This window comes from Schistocerca cancellata, chromosome 4 (assembly GCF_023864275.1).
Source record: "Schistocerca cancellata isolate TAMUIC-IGC-003103 chromosome 4, iqSchCanc2.1, whole genome shotgun sequence".
Lineage (NCBI taxonomy): Eukaryota > Metazoa > Arthropoda > Insecta > Orthoptera > Acrididae > Schistocerca > Schistocerca cancellata.
The window spans coordinates 600,989,668-601,006,372 of NC_064629.1; the positions used below are offsets into that span (position 1 = coordinate 600,989,668).

The 16,705-nt window shown below is 38.2% G+C and overlaps 1 protein-coding gene across 1 annotated transcript in view; it reads left to right on the forward strand.

The window, feature by feature from the left end:
- LOC126183816 (intermembrane lipid transfer protein VPS13A-like) overlaps positions 1–16,705 on the forward strand; it is a 681,615-nt gene that overhangs the window by 324,504 nt on the left and 340,406 nt on the right. The window contains exon 30 of the mRNA XM_049926066.1: positions 693–821. Within this exon, the coding sequence (XP_049782023.1) occupies positions 693–821 (129 nt within the window). The remainder of the gene's footprint in view (positions 1–692; positions 822–16,705) is intronic.

Sequence of the window (16,705 nt, forward strand, 5' to 3'; positions counted from 1 at the left end):
TTAAAAAAAGAAAAGTGTACTGTACTAAATAAAATAAAACTCACTTCAAATATTAATGCCAGTCAAATAAAAATGAGAAACATTTTATTTTTCAGTAAACAACTTTAATTTTCAAATAATTGATACCAGAATATCAAACAGTACAACATTCATCAATCAACGGTGTCTTATTGCTCACTTATATGTCTGTGCTTCACTGTCTTAATAAAAACTGCCACAACTGCTGATTATACTTCAACTTCGCAAATATCTGAAAACAACATGCTGATATGTCTAAATCATATACGAGATGGTCAAAGAGGACAAAAATGGTTGGCGTGGAATATAGTTACTGTGGTAACATTCTGTCTTGTAAAAGACTTATGCTATAACTCAAACATATTGGGAATTTATGTATGATGAAATGCTTTGAGCTATGAGTATATATTTCAGCTTATTTACCAGATGTAACAACTTATCTCTTAATAATGAAATACCATGGTACTGAACATTCAGAGCTAGAGAACAGCTTGATGATCACAGGGTTGAGAAGAGGCAAAATGTTATGTTTCCGCTGTAACATGTTTCAAACTGAAAATCACATGTTCTTATATACTATGTCCATCATGTTGAGATTTACAATTCATTTGACACTGATAAAATGTTAAGCCCTCCAAGAATCACAACTTTAATTAACCATCAATATTTTGCAGGTGCTGTATCCATGTGACATAGAATTTGCAAAAACCGTAAGGACAGCTGAACATGGAGTGACTGTGATTGTCTCTGTTAGTACAATAAACCTTCACATCTCTGCTAGCACAGTTCATACTTTATCTGATGTAAGTGTTATGGAAAATGCTGTGGAGGAACTAACAGACAATTTACATTATAAGATTTGCCATATAATTCCTCTTTATTAGCAAGTATATTTTTGTTATACTTGGTAATAGTCTTTTGCTTTGTGTGATATTTATTACTTTTGATTTCACTATCTGAAAGTGTACTTTCTTTATAATGCCATTTTGGCAACCATGGTGCATTGTTACACTACAGTAACTTCTGTGTTTTGACAAAAAAATGTTTTCCTTTACCCAATCCCATAACGTTGAAATAGTCTCTGAAGTGCCAAAGAAACTGGTATAGGCATGCGAATTCAAATACACAGATAAGAAAAGAGGCAGAATACAGCATTGTGGTTGACAATGCCTGTAAAAGGCAACAAGTGTCTGGTGCAGTTGTTAGATTGGTTACTGCTGCTATAATGCCAGGTTATTGAGATTTAAGTAAGTTTGAACATGGTGTTATAGTCAGCGCATGTGCAATGTGAACAGCATCTCTGAGGTAGCAATGAAGTGGGGATCTTCCCATATGACCATTTCATGAGTATACCATGAACATCAGGAATCCAGTAAAACATCAGATCTCTGACACTTCTGCGGCCAGAAAAAGATCCTGCAAGAATGGGACCAACAATGACTGAAGAGAATCAGTCAACATGATGGAAGTGCAACCCTTCCACAAATTGCTGCAGATTTCAATGCTGGGCCATCAACAAGTGTCAGCGTGTGAACCATTCAATGAAAGATCATCAATATGGGCTTTCAGAGCTGAAGGCCCATTCATGTATCCTGGATGACTGCACAACACAGAGGTTTATGCCTCACCTGGGCCCATAAACACTGACATTGGACTATTGATGACTGATACATGTTGTCTGGTCAGACTAGTCTTGTTTCAAATTGTATCGAGCATGTGGACATGTACTGGTAAGGAGGCAACCTCTTGAATCCATGGATTCTGCATATCAGCAGGGGACCATTCAAGCTGGTGGAGGCTCTGTAATGGTGTGAGGCATGTGCAGTTGGAATGATATGGGACTCCTCATATGTCTAGATATGACTCTGACAGGTGACACATACGTAAGCATCCTGTCTGATCACCTGCATCCATTCATGTCCATTGTGCATCCTGACGGACTGGGGCAATTCCAGCAGGACAATACAACGCCCCATACATCCAGAATTGCTACAGAGTGGCTCCCAGACCACTCTTCTGAGATTAAACACTTCCACTGGTCACCAGACTCTTCAGACATGAACATTATTGAACATATCTGTGATGCCTTGCAATGTGCTGTTCAGGAAAAGAGATCACCTCCTCATACTCTCACAGTTTAGGAGGACAGCCCTGCAGGATTCATGGTGTCAGTTCCCTCCAGTACTACTTCAGACATTAGTTGAGTCCATACCACATCATGTTGTGGCATTTCTGTGTGCTTGGGCCCTGCACAATATTAGGCATGTGTACCAGTTTCCTTGACTCTTCAGTGTATTTCTTTCTTATCTTCATGTTACAATGTAGAATGAGTCAAGTTCTTAAATTTAAATGCAGTTGTGGATTTGTAACCAAAGTATACTGATACTGCATTATACACTCCTGGAAATTGAAATAAGAACACCGTGAATTCATTGTCTCAGGAAGGGGAAACTTTGTTGACACATTCCTGGGGTCAGATACATCACATGATCACACTGACAGAACCACAGGCACATAGACACAGGCAACAGAGCATGCACAATGTCGGCACTAGTACAGTGTATATCCACCTTTCGCAGCAATGCAGGCTGCTATTCTCCCATGGAGACGATCGTAGAGATGCTGGATGTAGTCCTGTGGAACGGCTTGCCATGCCATTTCCACCTGGCGCCTCAGCTGGACCAGCGTTCGTGCTGGACGTGCAGACCGTGTGAGACGACGCTTCATCCAGTCCCAAACATGCTCAATGGGGGACAGATCCGGAGATCTTGCTGGCCAGGGTAGTTGACTTACACCTTCTAGAGCACGTTGGGTGGCACGGGATACATGCGGATGTGCATTGTCCTGTTGGAACAGCAAGTTCCCTTGCCGGTCTAGGAATGGTAGAACGATGGGTTCGATGATGGTTTGGATGTACCGTGCACTATTCAGTGTCCCCTCGACGGTCACCAGTGGTGTATGGCCAGTGTAGGAGATCGCTCCCCACACCATGATGCCGGGTGTTGGCCCTGTGTGCCTCGGTCGTATGCAGTCCTGATTGTGGCGCTCACCTGCACGGCGCCAAACATGCATACGACCATCATTGGCACCAAGGCAGAAGCGACTCTCATCGCTGAAGACGACAGGTCTCCATTCGTCCCTCCATTCACGCCTGTCGCGACACCACTGGAGGCGGGCTGCACGATGTTGGGGCGTGAGCGGAAGACGGCCTAACGGTGTGCGGGACCGTAGCCCAGCTTCATGGAGACGGTTGCGAATGGTCCTCGCCGATACCCCAGGAGCAACAGCGTCCCTAATTTGCTGGGAAGTGGCGGTGCGGTCCCCTACGGCACTGCGTAGGATCCTACGGTCTTGGTGTGCATCCGTGCGTCGCTGCGGTCCGGTCCCAGGTCGACGGGCACGTGCACCTTCCGCCGACCACTGGCGACAACATCAATGTACTGTGGAGACCTCACGCCCCACGTGTTGAGCAATTCGGCGGTACATCCACCCGGCCTCCCGCATGCCCACTATACGCCCTCGCTCAAAGTCCGTCAACTGCACATACGGTTCACGTCCACGCTGTCGCGGCATGCTACCAGTGTTAAAGACTGCGATGGAGCTCCATATGCCACGGCAAACTGGCTGACACTGACGGCGGCGGTGCACAAATGCTGCACAGCTAGCGCCATTCGACGGCCAACACCGCGGTTCCTGGTGTGTCCGCTGTGCTGTGCGTGTGATCATTGCTTGTACAGCCCTCTCGCAGTGTCTGGAGCAAGTATGCTGGGTCTGACACACCGGTGTCAATGTGTTCTTTTTTCCATTTCCAGGAGTGTACAATCCACAAGGTTTATTAAATCTGTAATTATTTTGTTGTGAATACTACTTTTATTACATAATAGTGTGAAAGGTGCTACAATATAATTGTGCTTGACAGGAACAGGATTCAGAATGAAATTTTCTCTCTGCAATGAAGTGGGCACTGATATGAAACTTCCTGGCAGATAAAAACTGTGTGCTGGATTGAGACTCTAACTCGGGACGTTTATGTTTTGCAAGCAAGTGCTCTACCATCTGAGCTTCCCAAGCAAAACTCATGACCTGTTCTCACAGCTTTACTTCTGCCAGTACCTCATCTCCTACCTTCCAGACTTCACAAAAGTGCTCCTGCAAACCTAGCAGAACCAGCACTCCTGGAAGAAAGGATGTTGTGGACACATGGCACATGGCTTAGTGACAGCCTTGGCGATGAACCAGAATCAAATTTTCTGTCCCCAGTGGAGTGTGCACTGATATGAAACTTCCTGGCACATTAAAACTGTGTGGCAGACTAGGACTTGAACTCAGGACCTTTGCATTCATAGGAAAATGCTCTACCATCTGAGTTACCCAAGCATGACTCATGACCCATGGTAGAGCACATGCCTGCAAAAGGCAAGGGTCCCAAGTTCGAGTCTTGATCCAGCACACAGTTTATATTTCCAGGAAGTTTCATATCATCGCATATCAGCTGTAGAGTGAAAATTTCATTCTGCAAACATCCTCAGGCTGTGGCTAAGCCATGTCTCTGCAATATCCTTTCTTCCAGGAGTGCTAGTTCTGTAAGGTTCACAGGAGAGCTTCTGTGAAGTTTCGAAAGTGAGAGACAAGGTACTGATGGAAGTTCTGAGTCATGGTTGGGTTGTGCAGATGGTAGAGCACTTGCCCACGGAAGGTCCTGAGTTCAAGTCTTGTTCCAGCACACTACTTTAATCTGCCAGGAAGTTTCAGGAACACTATTGCTTACTCTTGTAACACAATAATTCAAATTTTAAATGTGTGCTGCCACACAGTTTTAAACAATGGTATTATTTATGTAACTATTTTTATGTAGTTAAGGCACTGCGTGTGTGTGTGTGTGTGTGTGTGTGTGTGTGTGTGTGTGTGTGTGTGTGTGTGTATACAGATTTTTAAAAATTTGAAGGCAGTAGAGGCTCAGATGTAATACTTCAGTCAGTAAGTTACAAGGTTTCAAATGCACAGCTGCTTATGTGTGATAACAAACAACTGTCAGATACATCAGTGGCAATAGCTTGTTAAGCATTACACACTCACGTGTGATATGTTAATGGTGAGACTCTGCAATTTATCTTTAAACTTTCCATGATTTTACATACAAGCAACTTTATTTCAGTGACATCATTTCTCTTGCACATATATCTCTTGTGTTGTTACATGATCGTTGTGCTGAGTTTGGAAGCATATGTCATCTGCAGATTTATTCTGCCATTACCAATAATAATAACATTTGAGATACTTATTTTAAGTAAGTAACAATCTGGCACAGAGTGAGGGCAATGCAACTTCACAATATGTTGAAAAATACTATAAATTATATTTAATTATTTTCAAGGAAGTCATTCTCCTGTAAAGGCTGTTCTTCTATTTTGAAATAAGCACTGTATTACACTATATAGAAACTACTTCATATGGCCTCTCTTGGTAACTATCAAGATACATCATATTAAAAATTGTTAATCTTACAGCATATTACATTTCACACTTTCAGTGTGGGGGAAAGCAACATGTATTGGCATCCCTTATAAGACTTTCACACAATCATAGTAGGTCCAGACACAACTATCCTAAGTCTCTTTGTATAATGGATTAAGTCACTGAGCTAGCATAAATGACAGCTAAGGTTTTAGATACCTTAGTACTGCATTTTGAAGCTGCCTTTCCTATCTGTGGAGCAAATATTAGTAGGAGAATTGTAAATTGTTCGACCAGTAAAGGGCTTAGCATTATGAGCCAAAAAAGAGAACAAAACATGAGATACTTTCCTGTGCCATCCTTTTCATCTGAGAGTAGCAATTGCAACCTGTATCCTGAACTATTTGCTGGATGTATTCTGATGTCTGCCTTCCTCTACAGTTTTTACCCTCTACACCAAAAAATATAAACCATATTAAAGGCAATTATGAAATTATGATAACTATAGCCATAATGCAAGATATAAATTAAAATTAATTTGGAACCTCATCAGAAAGTAAACTGGTAATTAGTAAAAAATAAATGAAAATATAGTTCAGACACATAAAAATAAGAAAAGGTTTAGTCCAAAAGAAACAGCAAACATTTTCAGTAATAACTTTACTAGAATAGCTGAAGATTAGAAATTGAAAATTAAATTGTAAATATGTGACCAGGCAGTATCAAAATGCAGTTTTATGATATTTAAATAATACCTCATCTTTCTTGTTGGATTCAACATTGTGTCAATAGCATGTCTTCTGAGTACTTTGCTGATGAAGTCTGTGACCAGGTTTATGAATGGGAGGAAAGTTTGCCTTTACTTGGTTCTTTTTCATGAATAGCTCCATACCTTTTAGGGTGTAGTGCCTAATTTTTTTTTTTTTTTTGTGAGAGCAGCCATTTCTTATGAAGGAAGTTCTGAAATGATTGAGCTTGACCTCCAAGTACTGTGGTTCACAGATTCTTTTAGCCTGGTCTACCAGTGCTTTGATAACTCCTCTTTAGTGATCCCTCAGATTTTGTCAGCACAATTCATTAATAGTGTGCTTCCATGTTTTCTGCAAAGTTTTTTACATTTTATGCACAAGATTTCAAGAACTGACCAAGCCAATAGCTTCAGGTTCTGTTAGTCTTGCTGTTATGTGTACTCACTCCAATCAGAATGTGAACTGTTGCTGGTCTCTCACCACTATTTGTTGCTGAGTTCGACTCCCAATGCCCACTGTGCCCTTTGTTTTTCAGAGCTTGCGCTAAAATCTCTGAAATGGAAATTTTCTCAGCATTTTCCACTTGTGGTGAACCCAAAGTCATTTCATTATTATATTTGACCAGTGCTTGGCAACAGCTGATTTGCTTGGTTGTTGTAGTCGGGTATGAATATGATACACCCAGCTTTCAGAGACCTAGAGCATCTTTAAAACTATGAAGAATACATTTTATCTGTGTTCAAGACTGTGAAGCACACTGGATGCCATGTTCCCATAGGAGTCTACCAGTCTTTCTGGATATTTAGCCAGCATAAGTTTATTTCTCAAGCATCCTTGACTTTGACTATCAAAAGATCCACAAATTCCTGCAACATTTAAACTCCAGCCATGATAATATAAGTTTCATAATGGAACTTGCAAAACAGAGCCAACTATCTTTCCTGGACATGTTAGTAGAGAGAAGAACAGATAGATCCCTCAGCCAAAGTATAAAAGGTTGTCAGAGACAGTCAGAAAAGCTTGTAAGGGTTCTGCTGGGAAGGTTGTACAGGGAAATACTTATTAAGAAAAACATCTGATATGCTGTTCCCTTTATGAGTTCATTATCATTGAAGTTAGCCAATTAGGCCATTTGTGCACATAAATTCAAGTGTCCTGCCAGATACAATTGAGGTCCGTGGTAACAAAACTCAGCATATGCCATTTACAAAATTTTACATTAAAGGTACTTTTAGTTGTGTTCACCTGTTGATTGAAAACATTTTTGTAAACATCGTACTGGTCATCCATGTTGGTAGGGACTGAAGAAGGAATAATTGAAGTTCATCGCTAATAGTCTTTATTGAGGGAAGAAAAGTTACAAATAACAAACATTTACAAAACAAAATTTGTCCACCTTCTTTTTTATTTTATTAAGTTAGGTGTTATAAAGATACATTCTAAGCATTTAAATTCAATGGGCTCTTAAGTATATTACATTTTGCAGATAATATCAACTAAGAAATTAACAGAGCATTAGTAAATCTATATTTTTTCTTCTAAGTGAAAACATGAACAGAACTCCCACAGTACCAACATCTGTTTCTCACATCTTCAATCTATTATGAAACTCATAGTGATAAAGCTGTAGTACATATTTTAATACAATTTTTAGATTTAATGCTGTGTGAAATCCAAAATAATTCTGAAACACAGCCCTCTTTAATGTGTAGGTTCTTCATAATACCGAATTTTGTCTTCAGTGTCATTAGCACTCCTATGTACAACCTTTGAATAGAACTCTTTACTTTCCTCTGAATCATTTTCAAAATAAGATGTCAACTTCTTTATGTCATTAGCTTTATTTCTGCATACATGATTCACTGATGGAAGTTGAAGCACTTCAAACATAGTTGAAGCACTTCCGTTTCCGGATTTAAGTACCTGTACGTGAACCAAAGTGAGCATTTTGAAAAGCCGGTGTGTCTCGGTCTTAAGTCTTCTTACATAATGTAGTACCCATGCCTCAGACATTTTAAAGGACTATTTGGCTATGATTACATGTTTGGAGATTGATTTCATGTTGTAATCATACCAGTTCCTACCTCAAACTTTAACCATTCCAACTTTCCCAAAAGGCCATAGTATTCTGAGGGCAGAGTGATTGTTTGGTGTTTCCATAGTTCTTTTTCAATAACACTAAAAACCCTGTTATGGGGCAAATAGCTATGGACACGTTTGGAGAAATAATGCTGAATTCCTTTAAATACCTTTGAGCTTTCAATGTAACTCATAATCATTGTGAAGTTTTTGTTTTGGAAGCCACAAGAGTCAGAAAAGTCAGAAAATAACCTCAGACTAAGATTTTCTACATCTTCTTTCATTAGATCTTGCTCTAAAGAACTTAAATGGTCTCTCGTAGAAGATACACTTTCATTTGTTCCCCTCTCCTGAGTCAGTCTCAAGCCATGTGTAGTTAACAACATATTGTGTTTCCTTTTGTGAATATTTTAAGGTTGTGCAATTATGCAACCAGACCTGTCTGGAGTGAAATACTTCTCCAATAGACAGTTTGGATAATGGTTGATTCTGCTGGCTGTCAAAACAAACTGTCATTGTATTATTTTTGTTTCATTTTAAGTATTGAAAAATCTTTTTGCCCTTATTTTGTGCAAACTGTAATCTGTTCTCATATTTTTTTTAATTCCAAGTCTAGAGCTGACTTTAACTCTACAACAAACCCTCCACAAGCTGAGAAACTGTTAGTATAAAGATTTCCAAAGCTGAGGTTGAATCATTTATAGAATATCTACTTATACTTTGAAAGAGAGCAGGCCAACAACCCTTGTTTAGCTAGAGAAGCATTGTAGCTGTAATTTTGTAGTGAACTGTGTCTGCTCTATGTCCCATTCCTGCAGCTTGTGAGTTCATCTGCCTCAATTCTCCTTAGTCAGTGCACCATTCAGCTTATATCTTTTGCCAATATGCCTGAATCTTTCTCCAGACACTAATGGAAAAATAAATCTGAAATAAATATAACCTGTCCAGACAATTATATTCATTGTACAAACTTATAAATAATATCAGACTTGCCTGTCACTTTTCTGAATGCTGAGGTACACACCAGAGTCTCTCATCATATTTCTTCTGTTATATAGTGTGAGACTGACATAGATCTTTGTTTACTTCTGTCATTTTCCTTCCCTCTTCATTTTTTTATGCAAGTTCACTCTCATGTATCAAAGTAAGAAATTATCCTGTATAACTTTTGGCTTATTCATATTCAGATGATCTTTCAAAAGAATAAGATAATTGAAATCCAAATATGCTGCTTAACATGTTGTTTCCTTTGTTATTTTAATATGGTAATAGATTGTGCTCAGATTGTCATTTGAATGTACAATCATACACATCTTACTCTTTTGACTGGCAACTCCTGCTTTGTTTTCCACTTTTCACCTCCTGTACTGTTAAGAATATTCAGAATTTTCTAACATCTTAATAATGATGTTCATTCTACAACAGCTAGTACAGTGAAACAGTATCTGAATATGAAAGAGAATTATACAGCTCAGAATTCATTGAGGTCTAACAGTTTATTATGTAGGGTGTTGTATTATTGCCCAACAATAAACACATGCAAGTGTAAAGGCTGTTAAATGTATGTTATAAATTTTATGTTTTAAATTTCAATCATACAGTACAAAAGAGGGATTAGCTTAGTTTTGTGGAATCTTGAAGAATGGAGATGTCAAGTTTTGTAATAATTTGCCATGTTCAGTCACCTTTTACAATGGCAGATACTCAGATTTGTCTTATTTTCTGTTAGCCATTATGCAAGGCTCATATTAAAGTACCAGAGTGCATTAAAAAGTGTGTTTTGGAAAAAAAGGTATTTGTTGAGTTATGCTAAAAGAGTCCTCAATTAATGTCAGCTGCTCTCAGAGCTTGGATGACAGTGCAAAATACTGCTCAGCACTTTGGCTTGGGTACTACAATCTATATCCAATTTTGGTAATGTTCCCTTGTTCAGTTGCAGGAAACCAAACAAAGAACATGTTTGCCAACACCATGTCTGGTGGGCCACTTGAATTTGAATGCACAACAACCTAACTGTGCAACTTCAATGTCAATTAACTCATAAATAGCACAGTGTATTGAATTTTTTCCTTCACAATTATTTCACAGCACATCGTACCTTGCAGCCCTCTTACAAGCTTTTCAGACTGTTTCTCACCACCCTGTATATAGCAAACCTACACAAATTGATCTCTATTTTTTCTCTTCAAGCCATTGCCATCCATCACAAAGTAATTCATTGTAAAACACTCTGGTCCATACAGCTCAAACACTTTAGGAAAAGGAGAGCCTTGGTGAAGAATTGCAGCACCTACAAAAAGTGTTATGAAAGAATGGGTCTTCAGATCATCAAATTAGATGGGTGATGCAGTCCATGTGAATGAACTTGTCACAGACAGAGTGTGTAAAATTCCTTGCACATATTGTCAAGTGTACATAGAAACTACAAAAAGAAGCAGTAACACCCACCTTAAGGAACTCAAGTATAATTATTGTCTGTGCAACTTGGAGAAATTGGTCTTAGCAAAACATGCACTGAGTGCAGGTAACCACCAAATACATTTGTCTGATACCATGGTTTTGTCAGTATTTAATCATTACTTTGCTACTATGGACAGAGAGGCCAAAGAAATTCAGAAACACAAAAACAGCTTTAGCAGAAAAGAAAAAGGACTGAAATTGTACACAATGTAGCCATAGTATTAAATAACATATTGACATGATTCCATGATCTTAGACAGTGGTCTGATGCCATCACCAACTGACCCTGCCTGAATAGGTATGAAGTTTGGCTTGCTGAGCTTGTTTGAGATTGTAACAGCTTTTTGAGTTGTTACAGCCTCTAATGATGTCTCCAGTATTGGAAGATGAAACATTAGGCAGAGGAATCTGCCTTGGGCCCTGATGTGATGCCCATAAAACAAATATCACCAAAACTTGAAACATCAGCCATGGAAGCCTGCATTGTTTGTTCAGTGATTCTTGCTAATGTAACAAAAGAAGAAAAAGCCACCAAAGCAGCAAAGAAATACACACCCTTCTGGCATTGATGTCATGCGTAGCATGATTGTAGACAAAAGTTACACAATTTAATGCAACTTCTAAAATATCTTTGTAACAGCTGTTTTTATTCATGAATTTTTGCAGAATTTCTGCAGACTTGTAAAATCATACACATTTACATAGCACGAGGGAAAGATAATATGTATAATTACCACCCATTTACTTTGCTCTCCAGTTTCTCAATTGTGTTACAATGTATTATATACAAAAAAGTGATAAAATTCATCAACAAACATTATTTAGAAAGAGGAATATTGGTATACTTACTAATAGCACTGAACATGACTCCCCACACCATTCTCCTTAGGAAACATGAGAACTATTGGGTAGTATATTAAGTTATCAGTTGTAGACAAAAAACTTTGCATCCGATTACATAAATTAACATCTGGATGCTGACCAAATGAAGCCCGAGGTGCCTGTAATATTCCACAAATGTGTTGATGGGAACACTTCTTTTTCATATTATTTTATATTAATAACGTGAACTAGAATTCTGAGTACCACAAAACAGTATTATTTGATGCTGACATGACAGTTTTAATGAAGTCTGAAAAAAATACCATTTTCAAAATATAGAAAAGATAAACATTGATACAAACCTTGTCAGTGAGTGGCTCCTTTCAAACCAGCTAATTCTAAACAACAATAAAATAGTGGCATTACATTTTCACAATATATAAAATATGAATGTCCAACATCCAGCTGTCACCATTAATTATAAACCAGCCATAAACATTAATAACACAAAGTTTTTTGGCTTGTGGATCCAGAGTAACATAATGTCGGATGTACATGTGTCCCCTCCTTACTTAAAGGATAAATAAGGTTGTTGTTAGATATGGATTCTAAAAGGCTGAATAATTGAGCAGGCAATCAGGAGTCACTTACTTCCTACTGTCCTTTATCATCTTCAAAATAGTCACCTCAGGCATGCATGCAATGATCCCAGTGATATTCCCATTTTGGAAGCACTCCTGGAATTTTGCAGGGTGAAGGGTGCTCAGGATCCACTACAATTTCCCTTTAATGTCTTCAGTTGAGTCGAAATATCACACATTCTATGTGATTTTCATTTTCAGGAACAGGAAGGATTCACATGGAACTAGGTATGATGTAGAACCATTGCCTTGTTGTTTTTGCCTCGGAATTCCTTCACAGTGAGTGAGGTGTGTGCAGGTGCATTGTCATGGTTCACCAACCAGTCTTTTCCTCAACTCTGGTCATTTGCACCAAATATTTTCCCTCAGCTTCCTCCAAACATGACAGTAAAACTGTCCATTGACAGTCTGATCAGGAGCAAAAAGCACCTTATACACTATTCCAAAATGTCAGAAAAAAATCAGTATTGACTTCATATTGCAGCAAATTTGTTGAGCCTTGGAGAAGATGATGTTTTCCATTATAATGATTGCTGCTTTGTTTAAGGGTCATAACCATAGGTCCAAGATTCATCACCTGTTATGACTCTGCATGCAAATTTTGGACACTCTCAAACTCTTTCTTGCAACTCAGTGCGCATCTGAATCCTGAGGTTTAATTGGTTGATGCTGAGGAGACAAGGGACAAACTTTGCTGCAATTCATTTCGTGTTGAGTTCATGTTGACATATACCATATGATGTCACAAGTTTGTTACAAATATCATGAACTGTCTGCTTTTGGTGTTCATCAATCACATCACACACTTTCATGATCATTTCCAGTGTGTCAACCAGAATGTTTGTTGTCTTCCACATATTATTGACCTACCTTGAAGTAATTGAAACACTCAAATGTTCTTGGTTCACTCAGTGCACTCTCACCAAATGCCTCTGTCAGCAAGCAGTTTGTTTCAGCTGCATCTCTTAAGCTGGAAACAGAACTTGATGCAAATCCATTGCTCCTTCACACTGCCCATTTCATGATTTACAGAAGCACTGAAACATGTTGTGACATGCATAACTTCACCTCAGAAATGCATGCGCCAAAGATGATGCAACTTTGTGACACGGTAGCTAAGACAAATGCCTCGATATATCTAGTGGTGGAATGTAATACTGCTTCTGGTTTGACGAGTACAATGCAAATCTCAGGCATTTTGCATAATACCTCATACAACAATTAGTACTTTCAGAACACAAAAGAGGGCTATCAGAATCATTAGTAGGAAGAACTTTAGAGAATCACACAGGCTTTGCTTTTAACAGGAAAACATTATGCCGTTGCCATGCATCTTGGAAATGGTAGTGTCCACCAAGTAACATGCAATTATTAAGGATATTACGAAAAAATGAACTGTCACAAACACTGTACAAAACAGGAACACAAGCTACTTGTTATACCTACAAAAAATGACTATACCATATGGGGATAAGACTCTTAGACTAACATCTAAATATGACCATTATGACTGAAAATAATCATAAAATATATCACAGCTATATAAAATTGCAGATACAAGTAAGCCAATATCTGCAAAATACGATAAGTGGGGATAGAGCCCTAAAATTTTCAGTGTTTCTGACATTGTGGCCAATGAGGGGAAAATTTTTGCACAATTTGAAATTTAAATCATAGATTGGGTTGTTATCTATAATGCATCCAAAATCCAGCTATGTCTGATTATTAATTACAGATAAATTTATGATTTAGTAAACAAAAATTTTAAAAAATGCGGTGTTTTACCCCTCAGAATGTGGTAGAGCCCCACAGCATGGGTCTTTACCTTATTTGAGATAAACATGGATAAAAAAGGATGACTGCATAATAAAAACACTTGAAATAACCCTTTGTAACGTTGATGTAATGTAGCCAAGTTACCCAACACAATACTGAACTAAAATATTCCATAAATTTGAAGATAATGCTTAAACATTCTTATACAAAAATGATACTATCTTTTCCATGAAAGTATTAGCACAGTAACTTGAAACAGTTCTGTAGCAAAAACTAGGCTATCTCTTTACCTAGTAAATAGTGTACTTTTTTTGGTCTTCTGAGATAGTCATTGTGCTATATAACTGTGCTCTGTACGTCCCTGTGGGTTTCATTTGTCACATTATCAGTGCCAGTGAATGAATCTTCTTGTGCCTCAGTAAAATTGTAGAATTCTGTAAGCTTTTTGTAAAATATCTTCATAGCCTTCCTCTTGATCTACTGGAATTACCTTGGCCACCAAGAATTATAATGAGCTTTTGCTTTTCCTCTCACTTTTACTACAGCAGATTAATTAAGTAATAGTAAAATCTGATTCTTCCTTGAAGTCCCAGGCTCTTGTTCCTCTTCTATTCCCTATTTGTTGCCAAATAGTAAGTCAGTGTGTGTATCTGATGTACTGCCATGAACTGAGAAGTCTGAATCTGACCCTGGAGAATAATCAATTGGCTGTTTGACCTGTTGTCTTACTTTTTTTGGCACTGATGAATGAAATATGGCTTACGTCATTTTGTTTCCATCTTTTCTTGCTTTGGTGTGTCTTTCATTTTCAGTAACAAGCTTTCATTTCCCCATGGATTCTTCATTCTTCTTCTATTCTTTCTTTATTGGGTGTCAACATTAGAACCACAGATTTCCTTGCCAGAGTGTTTCCTCTTAATGTTTATTGTGGGCAGTTGAATTATATATTTCAGTGAGATAATCGCATGTAGTGTGAGTTGAAGAGGAAAATGAGTGTACGGCATTGTGGGCCGGGAGTCCCCAAACGGGGAAGTTCAGCCGCTGAGAGCATGTACTTATTCCATTTGATGCCATATTCGGTGACTTGCACATCAGAGATGGGAATGAAATAATGATGATGACAACACAACAACCTGTCCCTGAGTGGAGAAAATCTCCTGCCCCAGCCAGGAATCAAACCCAGGCACCTTGGCATGGCATTCTGCTGTGCTCGCCACTCAGCTAACGGGGGTGGACAGTGTGGGTTGAATGTCATCTTTTGTGGGGGTTATCATTGAAGAACTGAGAATTGTTGTTACATTGTTGGAGCTGTGGGAATTTATCACTAAATGTATGTGAGGATTTGCCCTATTTTGCCATTTCCTGTCAAATGTGCCATATTGATTTTAGGGACCAAGTGGAAGATTTATTTCCACTTGAAAGTGAATGGCAGTAGTGTCAATTAGTGACTCATTGGCTCTTCTTTTGAAAGCCTACATTATACAATTTTCAAGTAAAATAAGTTACTTGTAATTAGTAAAAAGCAACCTTATCTCAGTTTATCATCTCTGGAGCAACCTGCCAGGAAGAACTTTCATGGAACAATATGTTACAATAAGGCAGACCACCAGCCAGCTGGTAGTCTACTCCTTGAATCAATTGCAGTCAATTCAAAACTATGACGTGGGTCTTCACACCAAGTGGAGCTTAACACTTACCTACCTTACCTCTTCTTCTATACAATATGAGAATACATTGATAATCTGTTATGCAATGCATACATGTTTTAATTAACATTTTATGCATTAAAATACAGCTCAGGGTTGTTTAGTATATTTATATATAGCTGTCTTACATTGTAATCAATAAAACAGAGTATGCAAATGCAAATAAATACAGTATGTTATAATTTTAGGCCTAAGGTTTCCAATGTCTTAAGGGGTGCTAATATTCACTATTAACAATGTAACTCAGCGTTTGAATAGTATGTGGATATATTTTTAAGATACGTGTGTATTTATATGCTTTTAATACATGGATACCCAAAAAGCTGGTGCTTCTGCCAGTTAAATTATTTTTTTTGTTATAGTCTTCATCCACTGTTTATATGGAAATGAGTGCCGTCAATGTATGTGAGTGCTGTCAATGTATGTAATTGTACACTGATGAGCAATTGCAGTTGAGAGACTGAAACAATGCAATGCCCCCTTTTGCAGTAATAATTGAAGTAATTCATCACGGTTGGGCTTCACAAGGCATTATACTTGGAGATCAATGCTGATCCATGATTGGCTGACAACCACAGACAAATAACTGTGCTCTGTCAGAGTAATATCCAAAGTATACATACTCTTGATGACACCGGGTCAAATCTGTTCATGAGGTTTAATCCCTAGTGATTTCAGAGGACATACATGTACACTCATGTTCATTGAATACTTCTTGAACGGGTCTGACACTTTCATTTTAAGTAAAACATTGTTCTTTCAAGACTGTACATTTATTAATAACAGCATTTGTTTATATCTCTCTATTGCTCATTTTTCAGACATAAAGCTATTGTAAATTGTCTTTCTGGAATGTAACCAAAAATATATGTTATAAAATTTTCAAATTGTAGATCACTCCTGACCACAACTAAATGCACATCGTCTAACACTCAGAAACTGGCAGGTTATGACAACAAATAAAGAAACACATGTTTTATATATGTGTGTGAAAACATGT